At 40.0% G+C, this 15,407-nt stretch overlaps 1 protein-coding gene across 4 annotated transcripts; it reads left to right on the top strand.

The window, feature by feature from the left end:
• The first annotated feature begins 403 nt into the window (after positions 1-403).
• LOC129372106 (glycerol-3-phosphate acyltransferase 4-like) lies at positions 404-12,960 on the top strand. Of its 4 annotated transcripts, none has more exons than XM_055049137.1 (13): positions 404-573; positions 1,248-1,863; positions 4,775-4,844; positions 4,958-5,258; positions 6,674-6,748; positions 6,838-6,927; positions 9,402-9,495; positions 9,617-9,732; positions 9,838-9,893; positions 9,977-10,062; positions 10,154-10,282; positions 10,702-10,781; positions 11,294-12,960. In XM_055049137.1, the coding sequence occupies exons 2-13, from the start codon at positions 1,696-1,698 to the stop codon at positions 11,400-11,402; spliced, it is 1,374 nt and encodes a 457-aa protein (XP_054905112.1). In that variant the 5' UTR covers positions 404-573; positions 1,248-1,695; the 3' UTR covers positions 11,403-12,960. The 4 variants fall into 4 exon arrangements, with proteins under 4 accessions (XP_054905112.1, XP_054905113.1, XP_054905114.1 ...); XM_055049138.1 differs by lacking the exon at positions 404-573 and adding an exon at positions 619-1,077; XM_055049139.1 differs by lacking the exon at positions 404-573 and adding an exon at positions 619-1,065.
• The last annotated feature ends 2,447 nt before the right edge of the window (positions 12,961-15,407 follow it).

The following is a 15,407-nucleotide window of genomic DNA, read 5'->3' on the forward strand; positions in this document are numbered from 1 at the left end:
ATGTCATTGAATGCGACTGTTTTTACGCGTGTTCCTCGCACGTGCCATTCGCGAGGCAGTGCGCTGTTTTTGTTCTGCTGACGGCGCAAAGACAACTCCGGACGTCATCTGTGCCTGATCCCAGCAACAATACCCAAAACTTCTTTTCATGACCGCTGCACTTGATATAAAACGATGGATTTCAATTTAGAGTTAAGATTTTGACACGAGTTTGATTTTTCTCCATTAATCTTGTGACATAAATTAACTTTTCAATTACATTCTACTTTATTCTAATTTGGAGAAACGCTGCCCAAATTTGACAGGCGTTGAGGTTTTCTAAAAGTTTGCTGCAATTGCTCACTTCGGCCACCAGGTGTCAGTGTAGTTTTTCCTGGTAGGTATTTGTTCGAAGCTCTTCTGTTCTGCGCTGGTTATCGCCTCTGTTCTGGTCGCCCGCTGATTGCTCGTGGTGTCCGGCGGGTGGAGTTTGACGGCGGTCAGCGAGACAAAGGCAGAGAGGGATGGACGGGGAGGGAAGCAGAGAGGGATGGACGGGGAGGGAAGCCGTGCTGCGTCGGCGCGGGACTGAAGGTTGGTCAGACATAAGCACCTTTCAGCCTCACCCATGTATTTCACAGCTGAGTTATTAATACACGGAGCGCCATGTAGTTGCCGTATTAAATCCCGTGAAAGGTCGGCTCAGCATGTTTAGTCCTCTCAAACCTCTTTGCTGAGGGATGAAAGCGGGCTAACTGCTAGCGCTGTGGCTAACGGCTCACTTCAGCACCGGGGGTCGTTTACGGCTGGCTTCCGGACGTGTTCCGAACGGATTAACACTGATGTATATCCTTATTAAACGCGGGGATACGGATATCTGCGTAAAGCTCCGGAGTGAACCCAAAGGGACGGCGGTTGCGGGTCGGTGTGGACCCTCCTGTTAGCCGTCCTGCTTTCTCATGAACTCATGATGATGGAGGGCCTCCCTCCAGCTAGCGTTATCTCCTCACGGCAGCCAGCGTCGCTCGGCGAACATCTGATTGTGCTATCGGATGCATTACAGAAAGGACAAACGTGTTTGTAAACGTAAGCACTGCAGTAAGTGTCTTAAGAGAAAACGGAAGCGAGCGTGAGGGCTGAACGCCGGTTTTACAGAAGTGTACACAGTCTGTGTTGCATTGTTAACTTTTCTCGTCAGCATTCAGGCGGAAAGGGACGTCACGTTGATGCACAAATGGCCCTGATGGTTTGTTTGCTCGTCTTTGCAGGTTGACACCCAGCAGCGGAGACCCCGGAGGGAAACACCTGCCGAGCCCAGTTGTTTTTGTTACGTTGTTTGCGTCGCTGTCGTCAGCGGGAATTCAGTCTCTGAAATGCCAAAAGGACATCTGCAGCAAGGACAGGACACGGATATTTTTTTCTCTCTCTCTCTATTTCTCTCTTCTTTTTATTAGACTTTGAACTCATCCCAGTTTTCAGTGGACCAATGAAATCTGGAGAAAAATGCCCTGAGGGGCAGCGTGAAGATGTCTGCTTGCTTTTGGATTGATTTCTCATTGAATGTCTGGAGAAGCCCTATTCTCTGGTGATGTCAATGAGGGCATTTTCGTGACAAATACCCACAGGGGCCATTTGGGTCCAGACTGCAGAGACCTGTACTCACAGGAACTCTAATCTCTAACTTAAAAAGAAATATATATATATAAATACGTCAGGATGGAGCTCTTCTTCAACCCTTTTGATAATCTGCTGTGCATTCTGCTGGGCATCTCCTTCACCGTATGGGTCACCCTGCTTCTGGTGTTCATTATTGTTCCAGCCATTTTGGGGGTGTCATTTGGCATCAGGCGGCTTTATATGAAGACTTTGTTGAAGATCTTTGAGGTAAGAGCTCGCTGCCTTTCGATCGACTTTTCATCAAGTGTTTAGTTGAACATGATGGAGCAGTCACAAATGGCACACACAAAACTCATCGACATCGAGGCTTTGTAACCTGGAGTTATGCCGAGTTCGTTCCATCTGCCAATTACTTATTTTTTGTCTGAATATAGATATTAAGTTCTTACTTTGAGCATGGTTTCTCTTAAAGAGCTAAATACATTTCTCTTATTTCAAGAAATACAGAAAAAAAGCATTTCCAGATCACTCCTTTACAGGACCGATTGTCAAACCATATTTGGAAATATTAAATTTCATATTTTCTCTTTGTATATCAGTATTGGAGAGAAATGTTTTTTCTCTACAAAGTTAAAAAAAAGGTAAAGGATTACTTTGAAGTGTTATAAACATTGGCATTTTATTTGATTATTGAAAAAATCTAATAAACTTCCACACTCAAATAGTGTCAGCAGAACCCATTAACAAGCAGCTAATGGGTTCACTGACTGCCGAAAAAACAATCAAGCTGGTTTCTTTATTCGTCTCCAGTGAACCTATACCTTTTAGTCCCATCATTGTACATTTTAGGAAGCATTTTTCAAGGAATCCGATCTAACGTGTGCTCAGCTCAAGCTGTTTCTGGGTTGCGTTTAGTGTCAACCCACTGGGTGTTGCATTAACTGACTGATGCAGATTAACAACAGCCTACTAAGTGTCCTTCCGCTCTTATGTAACCAGCGGGGAAATTGTGCTGCAGACCCAGATCATTAACTGATGTGGCTCCAGTGCTTTCTTATTTTTCCCAGTTTATCATACAATTTGGCAAAAACAATGTTTCATTTATTCTCTACTCTGTTGTAGCATCAACTGCAGAGCAGAAAGAAATGACTCACAAGTATTGAGATACACTCATGGAAAAAGTGTTCAAATGCTTAACTTTTAACTCAATAAAAATAATGAGCCATTTTCTTACAAATGACATTAATTATCTATTTTAAGATTCAACGTGTGAGGACAAACCTGATGTTCAGCAGGTTTTAAAGCGTTTGTGAATACAGCGTTTCCTGTATTCACATGCAGTTTTTGCTGCCCCAGGTCACGGTGGATTCATTAAGCCGTTTCCACTGTTACTAGAAAGACGCTTCTGCTAAGAATCCCTGTTGCTGCATTTTTAAATAACAGTACCACAGCTTGTCACAACACATTTTAAAGGTTGCTCTGACAGAAAGCAATAGGTGAGCTTCATTGGCCAATGCTATGTGGTAACTATGAATAATTGGTTCTTGCACATGGAAAACCTCAAACTTAAGTTTTTTTTTTATGATTTCAAAAAGTCAGTAGATGTTGTTTATTTTTATTATTTTACATAAAGAAGTGCAATTTTCTTTGAATTTCCTGTGTTTGACAAACAAACTCCAGATCCCAGCGTTAGTACGTTAAAGCGTTTGGACACAGGAATCTTCCATGCAGTATCATGTTTTTGACTGTTTTAGACTCCAGCCGACATAACTTATCATGTGTCGTGTCAGTGTCATGTTGGACTGTTGGCTAAATAAGACTCACAGCGTATCCTGGTCCATACTTCCTGATCCTTTCCTACTTCCCTGCTGGCTTTTGGGAACACCCTGTTCTCTTCTTGTCATGCGTTTTGTTTGATTTGACGTGCATCGGAAAGGCCACTTTTTTTTCCAGTTCTTCTTTGGTGTTAATTCATTATCTTGTGTTTAAAGTTGGGATTGAAATCAGGACCTCACATTTTAAATCCGGTTTTCTGTAACTTATTGCCATAACAATGATTTTTACAATTTTTCTCAAGCTGTTTAATATAATTAAACAATATTTTTTTATTGGCCAGAAGACTGGCTGAGAACTTTATAATTACTCTCACACAAAAATACAACCTTGAAATGACTTCTTCATCAGCTGTTTTGTAGTGCATCAAGAAACCGCATGTCATACCAACTTCTGCGACTTTATTTCACTGTGAACATTCATTTTCCAGGGAACAAGGCGTCACAAAATTTAATGTTTATGTTCTTAATGTCTTCATAGCTTGCAAGATGTTTTTCCTGACCAACAAATACTGAATTTCAAACACTCATTCATTTGGAGGTTAATTAATTGGCTCACTTACTTAGCAATAACATTGAGCAGTCCTTATGCAGAAGTCAGTCTACATATTAAAATCCAATTTTTCAAAATAAAAGCAGTGTTTGTTTTTTATTTCTCAGTTTTTATTTTAGTGTTTAGAGAAATTCAAAGAAATAAAAAATAATATCTTCATTCATTCCTTTGGCACGACTAAAAAAGTATCCATGCCAAAGGAAAATGAAATATAACTCATATCAAGTATCTTCAAGTAGTCATTATGGATGGTGTTGTGGTGGTAGCAGTCAGTCTTGCAACAAATCTGAAGAGGCCTCTGACTGAAGACTGTTGCAATAGAGAAGATTTCCCTGTGGTGCAACACACCTGAATCAAATTCCTTCAGCAGGCAGTCAGTTTCTACAGAGTGCTGCTGATGACCTGATTATTTAAATTGGGCGTGCTGAAGCAGAGATGCATTATAAAAATTTCAGGTCAGCTGACATCAAGACATTTTCTGTCCTGTTATGCTGCGTTCCTTCACCGGGTCTGACTTAGAAAAGAGATTTTTAATTTCACTGGGATATTCCCTGGTTAAATAAAGATCAAGTAAAACTAAAATATTGCCTCCCTTCCAGTCCAGCTAACCTCATGTATTCATCGAGTGTCAACTAAACAGGGAAATTAATAACTTCAGCACAGTAAAACTAACACCATTTCAGTATTTTTTGTATTTATTTTTAATTCTCTGTGCCTGTACTAGCTTTCGATCTAAATGCAAATGTTCTTGCGTCTTCTAAACCTTGATGTAACCTGTGCTCTACATTTCCAGTGGGCCACACTTAGGATAGAGAGGGGAGCCAAAGAGAAAAATCACCACCTGTACAAACCTTACTCCAATGGTAAGATACAATTGTCTTGTTTTAATTACGTTTGTTTTGGAAACGTTTTCAGCGGCCGCCTCTGCTCCAGAGGTAAATGTTGACGTGTGGCCTGCCTGCCTGTCTTGCTGTAGCTATAATCGCGAAGGAGCCCACCTCCTTGGAGGAGGAGATCAAGGAGATCCGGCGGAGCGGCAGCAACAAAGACCTGGACTCTGCGTCGGAGTTCGAGATGTCCGACATCTTCTACTTCGCTCGGCGAGGTGTGGAGAGCATCATGGACGACGAGGTGACCAAGCGGTTTTCTGCCGAGGAGCTGGAGTCCTGGAACCTGCTGACTCGCAGCAACAACAACTTTCAATACATCAGCCTGAGGCTGACCGTCCTGTGGGGGCTGGGCCTCCTGATCCGCTACGGGATCCTGCTGCCTCTCAGGTACAGGTCTCAATTATAAAGTACAGAGATATATATATATCTATATACATATATAGATATATATATATAAAATATATATAAAATAATAGTAATAAATGTGAAATAACATAACAGGCCTTGCAATGTGTCCACTGAAAAAAATTAAAAAGCTTCAAGGGAGATCATGGATAGTCAAACTATTTATATCTAATAAATCAATTAGGAATGTTGCTTTACTGACAACTTGTTAAGCCCCAGATCTAGCGATGTCATTTTTGTCAAATATTTAATACACTGAAAATTATCTTAATATTCCTTTGTAAAACTGAAAGTAAACAAGAAATTAATAATCGACTGTGTCACTAACAGAATCACAGGTGTGAGCAGAAGTTTAGCCACTAACAGCTCAAGCTTTTACTGTCGTGACCCTGCTTCACTATCTGGTATCTAGTAAAACCATGTTCAGCGAGCATGGCTGCTTCGTTTGAAAAGACCCGTTTTCTTGAAATTATGTGTTCAGAAACTCTTAATTCAGTGCAGAAAGACAAAAATTATTTCTAAAATGACTGGAAGCAATGTGAGCCACATAAACATTACTGATGCACCTATCAGACCAGCACCAATTTCTGGTTTCCTTTGAGGTCTAACCTGCCTATTCCAGCTTTCAGAGATTAAGATTTGTGTTCCAAAGACTGTAAGACAAATAAATATGCTGCATTGTCTTTGTTAGAGTTCTGAGTCAAATGAAGGAATGAAATTCCTATTTATTCATCATAGGATATGTTGTAACCTTTTACAGCTTTTTATTTAAAAGGCGCATCAATGTTTATGTTGTTAGTTGATTCATTCGTGGAACAACAATTGTTCTGAGTAATGACATAGCATCTGTGCTGACAGTGCTCCGAAGTGGCTGTAAACACTTCCCCAGTGCGAGTTAAAGATATCGGGGTCGTGTTAGAGATTCACAGTGACAGCCACTCAGGACTCGGCGAGGCTGGCTCGTTTCCAGCTGTCAGTGGGGAGACGAATCAGGCCACTGCTGCACAGACGAATGTCATTCTAGTCTTCTCCGTGGCTATAATAGATTCTCTCTTTCAGGCCTTGTACAGTGAAATCTTGGCTGTGCTGTCAAGTGTTGGGAACCTTGCATTTCTGAATGTGTTTAATTCCCTCTACCTTTAATCAGAACCCCCTCCAACCCTGCATGATGGATTCATCCACATTTAGTTGACCTTTTATCATTCTAATCATTCCTGGTGGCTCTGTGGTTAATTATGGTGGTAGAGAATGCATGAGGGCTCAACACGTGTAGCCTATTCTCACTAGACGTCCTAAACAAATGTTTAGAATATGAAAGCAGCAACTTTGTCCTGTTTTTTTTTTTTTTTTTTTTTTTTTTTTAAAGACTGATGTTGACGTGTTCGTCTCTCTCCCAGGGTAACGCTTGCCTTCACTGGTGTAAGCCTGCTGGTGTTCCTCACCTCTCTAATTGGACTCCTGAAAAATGGAAGGTGAGATGGATCACATCTCTGCTGTTTGAATTCTTGAAGTGATTAGCCCTGAGTATGTCACGCTGTGTGTGTGTGTGTTTTCTCTACAGAATGAAAAACGTCCTCAGCGAGAAAGTCCATCTGATGTGCTACAGAATATGTGTCAGAGCTCTCACTGCCATTATAACCTATCATGACAGGTAGAGGACCGTTTTTTTTTTGTTTTGTTTTTTTTTCAAACACACTGGCTCTCAAAAGTGTGAACAACACTTCACACTGTTAAAATGCCAGTTTGATGTGATGCAGCAAATGACACAAATGATTTCTAACCCTTTTCTCATAAACTATGGGCATTATATATTGTTCAAACGAGAGAATGTGTGATATGTGGTTTAAGCACCTATTGATTTAATTTAGTCTTTATTTTTGGTAGAAATCTGTTAGTATTTCATAGATTGACTTGGTAATATTGGCAAAGTTTCCCCAAATTTATCAGATTGTACAGACTTCCCACAGACCTTGTGAACTTAGCTCTTATTCTCTTACTTCACTGTAGGCTTTTAAGGTGATACTCTGATTTTGGTTCAAACTTACCGAATGAAACGATTGTTTCATTGGACCATAACACATTGAAGCACATTCATTGGTGTGGTTTTAGGAAAATGTAACCTGTTCAGTGCTGCAGATTGAGTGTTTTCTAGCCACTTGCTCATTTTAGATTTATTATCTGAATGCATTAATGTACTTGAGATTACATCAAAGACTTTGAAATGCGCATTTAGTTGATAAGAAACTCCATCTAGCTTTGCTTTTGGTCATTTACACATTTTAAAAGCAGCGTCAATTTATGCTTTTCTTTTTCTCTTTTCTTATTTATTTATAGTCATTGATTCTTCCACAGCATAGTTACACATCACCAAAATAATATTTCCTTCTGTTATTTATTGAAATTTCAATGATAAGCAAGTCCCATGTAAGAAAAAAAAAACAGAGCTAGAAGCAGATTGCATCTGTCTGAACTCAGCAAGACTGCTTAATGCTCAAGCCAGGTTTTTGTCCTATGCTTGAGTCTTCCTCTTCTCTTTATCTAAAAAGCAGCTTCCTACCTAGCTAAGCAAAGCAGCGCTGTGAAGCAGTAGTAGCGCCGTACTTCTTTTTTTTACTTTATCTACTGTTTTTCACATCACTCCAAATGACTCAGCAACTCATTCAAAAACGCCGCAAAAGAACCCAGGGGATCCTTTAAAGCGCTTTTCAAGTCTCATTTGTTTTAATCGATGGCAGTGTTTATAAATCAATAATCATACAATACAATGGCAACCGCGTTGGAGTTCCAAAGTAAATACGACTGCTGTACAAAAAACCCACAATCAACAATGAGACTTTCAGCAAGGTGCAATCCAGAGCACACCTACCTCCAGTTGGAGTGGCTCAGTCAAAGTCTGGTCTATGATCTCAAACAGGCTCTTCATGCTCAACATTAAATGACACAAAAAGAGTTGGGCAGAACGACTCCACAGCGATTAGCTGGTATCAGAAATGGTGAGCGATTTCATTTTCACATGGGATTAAGTTGGTTAGAAAATCTCCTTTTCTTTTAATGAATGAAATAATTATTCGAAAGAAAAGGCGCATTGCGTAAGAAAGCTAAAACAGGAGAAATCTGTCAGCGAGAAAATACTCTTCAATTATTTCCAAAGAGTGTTAGAGTTTACCACAGAAATAAAGTGTCATTGGTTGAAATTCACCTTCCAAGTTACCTCTTTTTTTTTTTTTTTTTCCCCTCAAATTTGAGCCACAGCAGACCTCTGCCGTTACGTAACTTCCGACGATCCGTGCCCAGAGAAATGTGATCCCCTCGCATATAAAAAGGAATGCAGAGGTGCCTGAAGCTCTGCTCAAGCTGTCGACAGTCTTATTCACAGCGAGAGCCATTTCAGGGTCCAGACAAAGCACAAAAACACAGCAGAGCTCTCTAACACAAATAAAACGTTAATTCGGACACAAGGGCAGCTGCAATCCTGCTTTACTGAGATTATGCGCAGGGTTATTGAGGGACACATTGTACTTAAACTGCAAGTGTGATCATATGAGAAGAACACGAAGCAAAAAGGCATAAGTGTGTCTACATGATGGCACATGTAACAGGATGTGGAGGAGGAAGCTGGTGGTTTGTGTGCCTGCTGATGAAGCTGACAACATCTGGTCTGTTTTTGTTGGTATGGGCGTTTCAGGCTTTACTGAAGGTTTTAGAGAAGTCACTGTCAAAGTGACAGTGACTTTAATAATAATCTCCATTAATGTTCCATTTGTAATTAAATTGAACTACTGAATCTGAGCTTTTGTGGTAAATTTTGCTAATCTGTTCAGTTTCTCGTGACTCTTCTCAGTTCTTTCAGTCTCAGTTTGAATTTGGTTCCTCCACAGGGGGAGTGCTAAAAATAATCAGCTGACATAGGAGGTGTCGCTCTATTTAAGATTGTAACTTTATCTCCGGAATGTCGACTCGATATGTTCGAGTTCATAAGCCGCTTTGTGTCACGCAAGACGAGCCCTACTCTTGTTCTGTCCTGCTTTTTCCTTTATGGAGTAATTTCACATTGTCTGTGATGCTTAACCGTGACGATCTGTCTTAATGCAGTGTTTTTTAAGACACTTTTTTGTACTTCTCTAGTGAGAACAAACCCAAAAACGGAGGCATCTGTGTCGCTAACCACACTTCGCCCATTGATGTTATCATCCTGGCCAGCGACGGCTGCTACGCCATGGTAATTACAGGAAGTCTGGAAGGAAAACAAATATATTGATTATCTTTGTTTTAACTCCAGTTGGCAGCAGAAAGTCACAGCCCTGCCAGAAATAGATGCGACTATTTGTTTGTGTTGTCAGGTCGGCCAGATTCACGGTGGACTGATGGGGGTTATCCAGCGAGCCATGGTCCAGGCCTGCCCTCACATTTGGTTTGAGCGCTCAGAAGTCAAAGACAGACACCTAGTGGCCAAGCGGTAGTACTTCCGTCTGTGTCTCTACCGTTTCTGTTCTCCAGACGTGAAAAATCATAATTGATCCCTGTCAGTCTGGCAATAAGCCTCATTGCTTTTGTGTTGCAGGCTGAGCAATCACATACAAGATAAGTCTAAACTGCCGATCCTGATTTTCCCAGAAGGTGAGCTTTTCAGTGGATGAACTGTGCAACAGTTGTAGGTTTCATCTATAGACTCTTGATGGCTCTTCATCTTAAACTCACAGGGACCTGCATAAACAATACATCAGTCATGATGTTTAAGAAGGGAAGTTTTGATATCGGTGCCACAGTCTATCCCGTGGCTATTAAGGTATCGTTTTTTTTTCTTTTTCTTTATGCGTTAAGCTTTTCTTTCTGTATTTTAAAGAAAAGTGTTGAATAACCTGATGTGTTCCTCGCAGTACGATCCTCGGTTTGGAGATGCCTTCTGGAATAGCAGCAAGTTTGGAATGGTTAGCTACCTTTTGCGTATGATGAGCAGCTGGGCCATCGTCTGCAGCGTGTGGTACCTTCCTCCCATGTCAAGAGAGGTCAGGCTCAACAGATTACCTACTGATTTTCAGCAAATGTAGTCGTCATTGCATTAAGCGTACATTATTTAATTAATCTGGTCTGGGAATGTTCTATTTTTGTTTGTTTAAAAGCATAAGTCCTAGATTCTTTAAAAATTGCCTGGAGATCATTTATTAGAACAGTAAGCAGGATTATGATGTGGTCAAACTTCTGTTAATTTTCTCAATTGATTTTATTATATTTTTCCATAGTATTCAGTTGTCTTTTTAATGTTCAGTGCATGTGATGCACATTTTTTTTCAGACATCCTACTCAGTTGCACATCTGTTGCATTGCTAGAACCATATTTCTATTTCTCATAACTACACAAAATTTGTTATAATCTTTTATTATTGACATATTAACGTTCCTGTATTATATTTGTGCTTTTCAACAGGAAGGAGAAGACGCTGTTCAGTTTGCCAATCGTGTAAAATCAGCCATAGCCAGGAAGGGTGGACTGGTTGACCTCCTGTGGTAAGACGCCATTTTCACACACAAGTTACCAGTCAGTTCTTTAAAGGAAAATGATAATTAATGATATGAAAACCATTTTGCTTTGAAGACTGTTGTCTGACTTAATAAAGCATCATTTAAATCAAGTTAATAAGATGTTTAACATGGAAATACCAACAGAGTCCAAGTATTTGCAGAGTATTTAAAGCGTCTCAGCCAAAAAAGAAATAGTGGAAAAACAAGTTTTTAGTCATGGATGTTCTCACTTTCCTTTTTTAAATAAGAGAAACAAAAAGGACATGCGCTTAGTTAATTGCTCTACCATATAGAAAATGGCATTAAACTGAACAGCTTAACAATATTTTGTTCCTCAATGAGATTATTTCATTTTATGACAAATTAAAGTTCACAGGTTCAGGTCCTAGAAAACGGCCTTATGATCTGTTTTAGCTCCTCTTTCATGTCATTCGAATACGTCTGATCCCATAGACAGAATATTTTTTCTTTCTGAAAATGCACTCTCGATTGTACAGGGACGGAGGTTTAAAGCGCGAGAAGGTAAAAGATACCTTTAAAGAAGAGCAGCAAAAGTTGTACAGCAAAATGCTCGTAGGCACCCAAGAGGACCGCAGCCGCTCCTGAGGGTTCTCCCTGGACGTGGACTGACTCAGAGACCGCTCTGGACGCCGCAGGCTGAGCAGGCAGACGGCGGCGACCCGTCAGCAGGTGGAGCCGCTGCACCGGATTGCCCTCTCCTTGATGCCAACAATACTCCATTTGACTTCTCCAGTCACTGCCTCAGCCTGGCATGTCAAGTTGCATCACTGATGCGGGGTATCCGCCCAGCCCACCCCTTCACCGCCACGTTGGAATTAGCTCGATAAAAGCCTTGCTAGCTGTAGAGAAGGGAGGCCTGGCGTGAAGAGGAAGACTTCCTCTTGTCTTTTTTTTCTGTCGAGGAGGAAACAAATGGTCATCTGTATTTGACTTCTGTTTTTGTTTTGTTACACCTTGCTTTTAAAAAGCTTTATGGTGTCACCTTGCGTTGACGTTTCAGGACGCGTACCTGGAATGTAGAAAAGCGATAATGTAGTTTAAATCTAGCGTGTTTTTAATCTGATAACCTGAGGATGATTTGTTAAAAGGCCAGCGCCTACACTACAGGGCAAAACTTTGTTACATTCTAGATATTTTTGTGTGCTTTTTCTCCAGGGGGAAAGCAAAGCAAATCTTGTATGAGGAGCTTTTTAGTTTACATTATGACGTGCATCAACATGTGGTTTCGTGTCGGAGCAGGAAAGCATCCCGTTTGTTTGTTTTCCATGGAATGTGAGAGACCTCACAATATGAAGTGGAAACTGTCCACCTACAGCTGCGATCATGCAGGAATATTGATTTTTGAGCTCTTACTCCTCTTCAAGTCAATGCAGCAACACGGAGTAAAGGACAGCAGTCTTTTCATAAACCATTTGTTTTTATAGTTGTGCCTTAAAGGCTTACGGCACCAAGGTAACTGCATAGAATAAATAACCATGACAGAAACAATAGCTGTAAGAAACAATCAGCGGGTTCATATTCAAGTTACCTCCAACCAGACTTAGTTTTGTGCAGTTTCTGTATTACCTCATTTCAATAAAAAGCTAGGAAGGTTTTATCTATTTTTTCCTTTAAAATATGTTTGTATTATTGTTTTCTTCTTCCCCATACTTTGCAATCTCAATGAGGTCTCTAGACGGGACTGTAGCTGTAGTTGAGGCTTTGCATTAGACTGGGAGGTAGCATCGTGGGAACAGTCTTTTCTTCTTTTTTTTTTTTTTTTGCAGGTTTCTCCCTGAAACATTGAGCTGGTTAGCTTGACGTTAACAGGGACAGTCATTCAAATCCTGTCAAATCAGTTCATTGAACTAAATATTTAAGAACGGGAGTCAAGTCTTGACTTGTGGTTTGTTACAGCTGATCCTGCCAGAAAGGGCTGTTAAACATCATGAAATGTGTTGTATTTTTTATGATCATAATTATGTCATAAAAATAAACCTGTTAATCATGGGAATACTTGGAAAAGAAAAGTTTACTATTACCCGAGGCACTTATGTAAGGGATGACGTGTGCGTTCTCAATGTCATAATGTGTTGTAAGAGATGGATTATTAACCATTAAGCTACTTAAAAGTTCCGTATTAAAATCATTTTTTTCAACACTCCCACGTTTCAGAAATCTTTCTTCCTGAAAACTTAATTCTCAGTCTAAATTGGACATAGATTCAAATAAGGTTTTGAGAACATATTTCTCAAAACATGAGTTCTTATATAGGGTTCAGTATCATAATTAAACATTCAACCTATTAGTAATCAAATTTTTTAATTAAGAAAATAAAAAAGACAAACACAGACGTAAAATTAAAAGGAAATTCGGAGGGAAATTTAAAGTTAATATTCCGATTTTCTTCAGCTGATGATGCCCAGCAGCTTCTGATCCCAGAAAATGGACTGATCGTACGTCGTGACAGGGAGTACGTCTGGTCGGGTAAAATCCTCTTCACGGTCTAAAAACCAACAAGTCTTCTCTCTTGCTCTTGGCTGTCATGCAGCCAGAGGCAACACCCTGAGCCCATAAAAGCTGCTGGAGGTCGGGTCGTTCCCCTCTGTGGAGGCAAGAACCGAACCAACACAGAGAAAGAACTTTACAGTGAATAAAACCAAGAAAATCCAATTTGAACAAAGTTGATCCAAGTGCTGATTGGGCAGTTTCCTGGTTGAGTGTTTCATTTCCCCTGCTGTACATTTTTCACACTGACTCGGCATGAAGAATACACAGACGTTGCACCATTGCTGTGTCATTGGGCGTGAACTGGGGTGGAATGTTTGGCCACATCAAAAATGAAGTCCAAATACAATTCATACCCTTCTTTCAACACTTCTTTTGTTTACATCCTCAGAGAGAAAGAACTCCATATCAAAACTGACAAGAGTATCACCGTCTGGAGCAGACTTACTGCCATGAAGGAAATGGGGAAAAAATGGTTTAAAGTTGCCAGAACTGCATTTATTATTAATTAATACAATATTTCTTATGTACTATTTCTTTTTGTCGCTGCCCTTTTAAGCATTTCTTCTTCATGGCGTCGTCTAGGGGCATCGCAGTACGATTTGTCACACACTGACAGTTTGGTTATGATTCTGCTGAACATTTTTATGAATAAAATCTCCTTATATGGGCATGAGGTTTGTCCGGCATCCAGGCTTAACCGCCTTTAGCTGGATGTCCCAATCCGGCACTCTACACACGGCGGTATTGTTCTGCCATGTCTTTGTTTGCAACAGTTTCAAATAGATCTGTTGACGTTGATGAATGAAAGCACACTGTGCTTGGAGGAGGACTGAGCGGAAGCAGGAATGGATTCACTGTGTAACTCCTGCCATGATTTACGGCTCGGTAACAGAGCTATGGAAAGTCAGAGTCAGCCATCCAGCAGCCTCTGCTTTATGGCCTTTTACTCTGAACCACCGGATGGCACACATCCATTTACTAAACAGGGTTTTATAGCTTTTTACCCAATGGCCGGCGCTGGGTAAAAAGAAGCGACTATCCAAGACCGTCTCTTATCATCACATAGTTCACAGAAAAATAATTGGGTAAATTGGAAAAACAATTATGTTTCTCATGGCCCAATCAAATGTACATTTCTTGTTATGCAAGTTGTTTGAAATGTTTTTTCACACAACAGAGCTCAAAAATGGTTTCCAGTTCAGTGAGTGTGTGTTATGTAGAGAAACCAGTCCAGAATGCATTAAAGTGTTTTCAGATTCTCTTTGCTGTAATTATTTATGTAAGTGGCTCAAAAAATAGCAAAGTAAAATTACTTCTCGTTTGGTCAAGATGGCAATTTATGGAGGCAGAAGAACAAAACAAAAACATGCTACCCTTTCTTAGTACTTTGTGGGTTAGAGCATTAAAAAAAACAACAAATATTCAAGTTTCAAGTCAAACCACAAGATTTATATCTATATCCTTTACATGCAAATGTCCCCACAGTGCATTTCATAGTCATCCATAGTAGAATGTTTTAACAACTTTTCATGGTGGTAGAGGAATCATTATTTTAGTTTTTGCAGCAAATTGATTTGTGCTTCTTGCAGTAACAGCATTTTCCATAAGCACCATTCAGATATTCTGCAATATCTATATTTATAAGTTGAAGCAATTTTTTTTTCTTGCAAAACAAAATCTTACCAGTAGTTTTGCAGAAGCACTTCTTATTGCAATGACAGCTGCAAGTGTTTTGACCTATATCTCAAGTGTGGCACATTCTTCTTTTGCAAAGAAAAGAATAGGTCCATCACTGTCCACAGAGAGTGACTGAACATATATGTTCAGGTATCTTCACAGATTAAGTGTAGGCAATGCAAACACATAATTAAACCATTGCATCAGAGCTGTGGCTACATTTAGCTTCGTCCATCTTCAAATCAGCTTTGACCAGCTTCCCGGTTCACTCTCCAAATGAGGAGAGCGTGTTCAGAGTGTCAGTTTTCAGCCATACAAAGGATTTCACATGCAGGTAAAAAAAAATAAAAATAAAATAAAAATATATGGATATGTCTTACCAGAGCAAATGTTTGCTGTGTCCTCCACATGGCTTGTGGAAAA

The sequence above is a fragment of the Poeciliopsis prolifica genome, unplaced genomic scaffold (assembly GCF_027474105.1).
Source record: "Poeciliopsis prolifica strain line A6 unplaced genomic scaffold, Auburn_PproV2 SCAFFOLD028, whole genome shotgun sequence".
Taxonomy (NCBI): domain Eukaryota; kingdom Metazoa; phylum Chordata; class Actinopteri; order Cyprinodontiformes; family Poeciliidae; genus Poeciliopsis; species Poeciliopsis prolifica.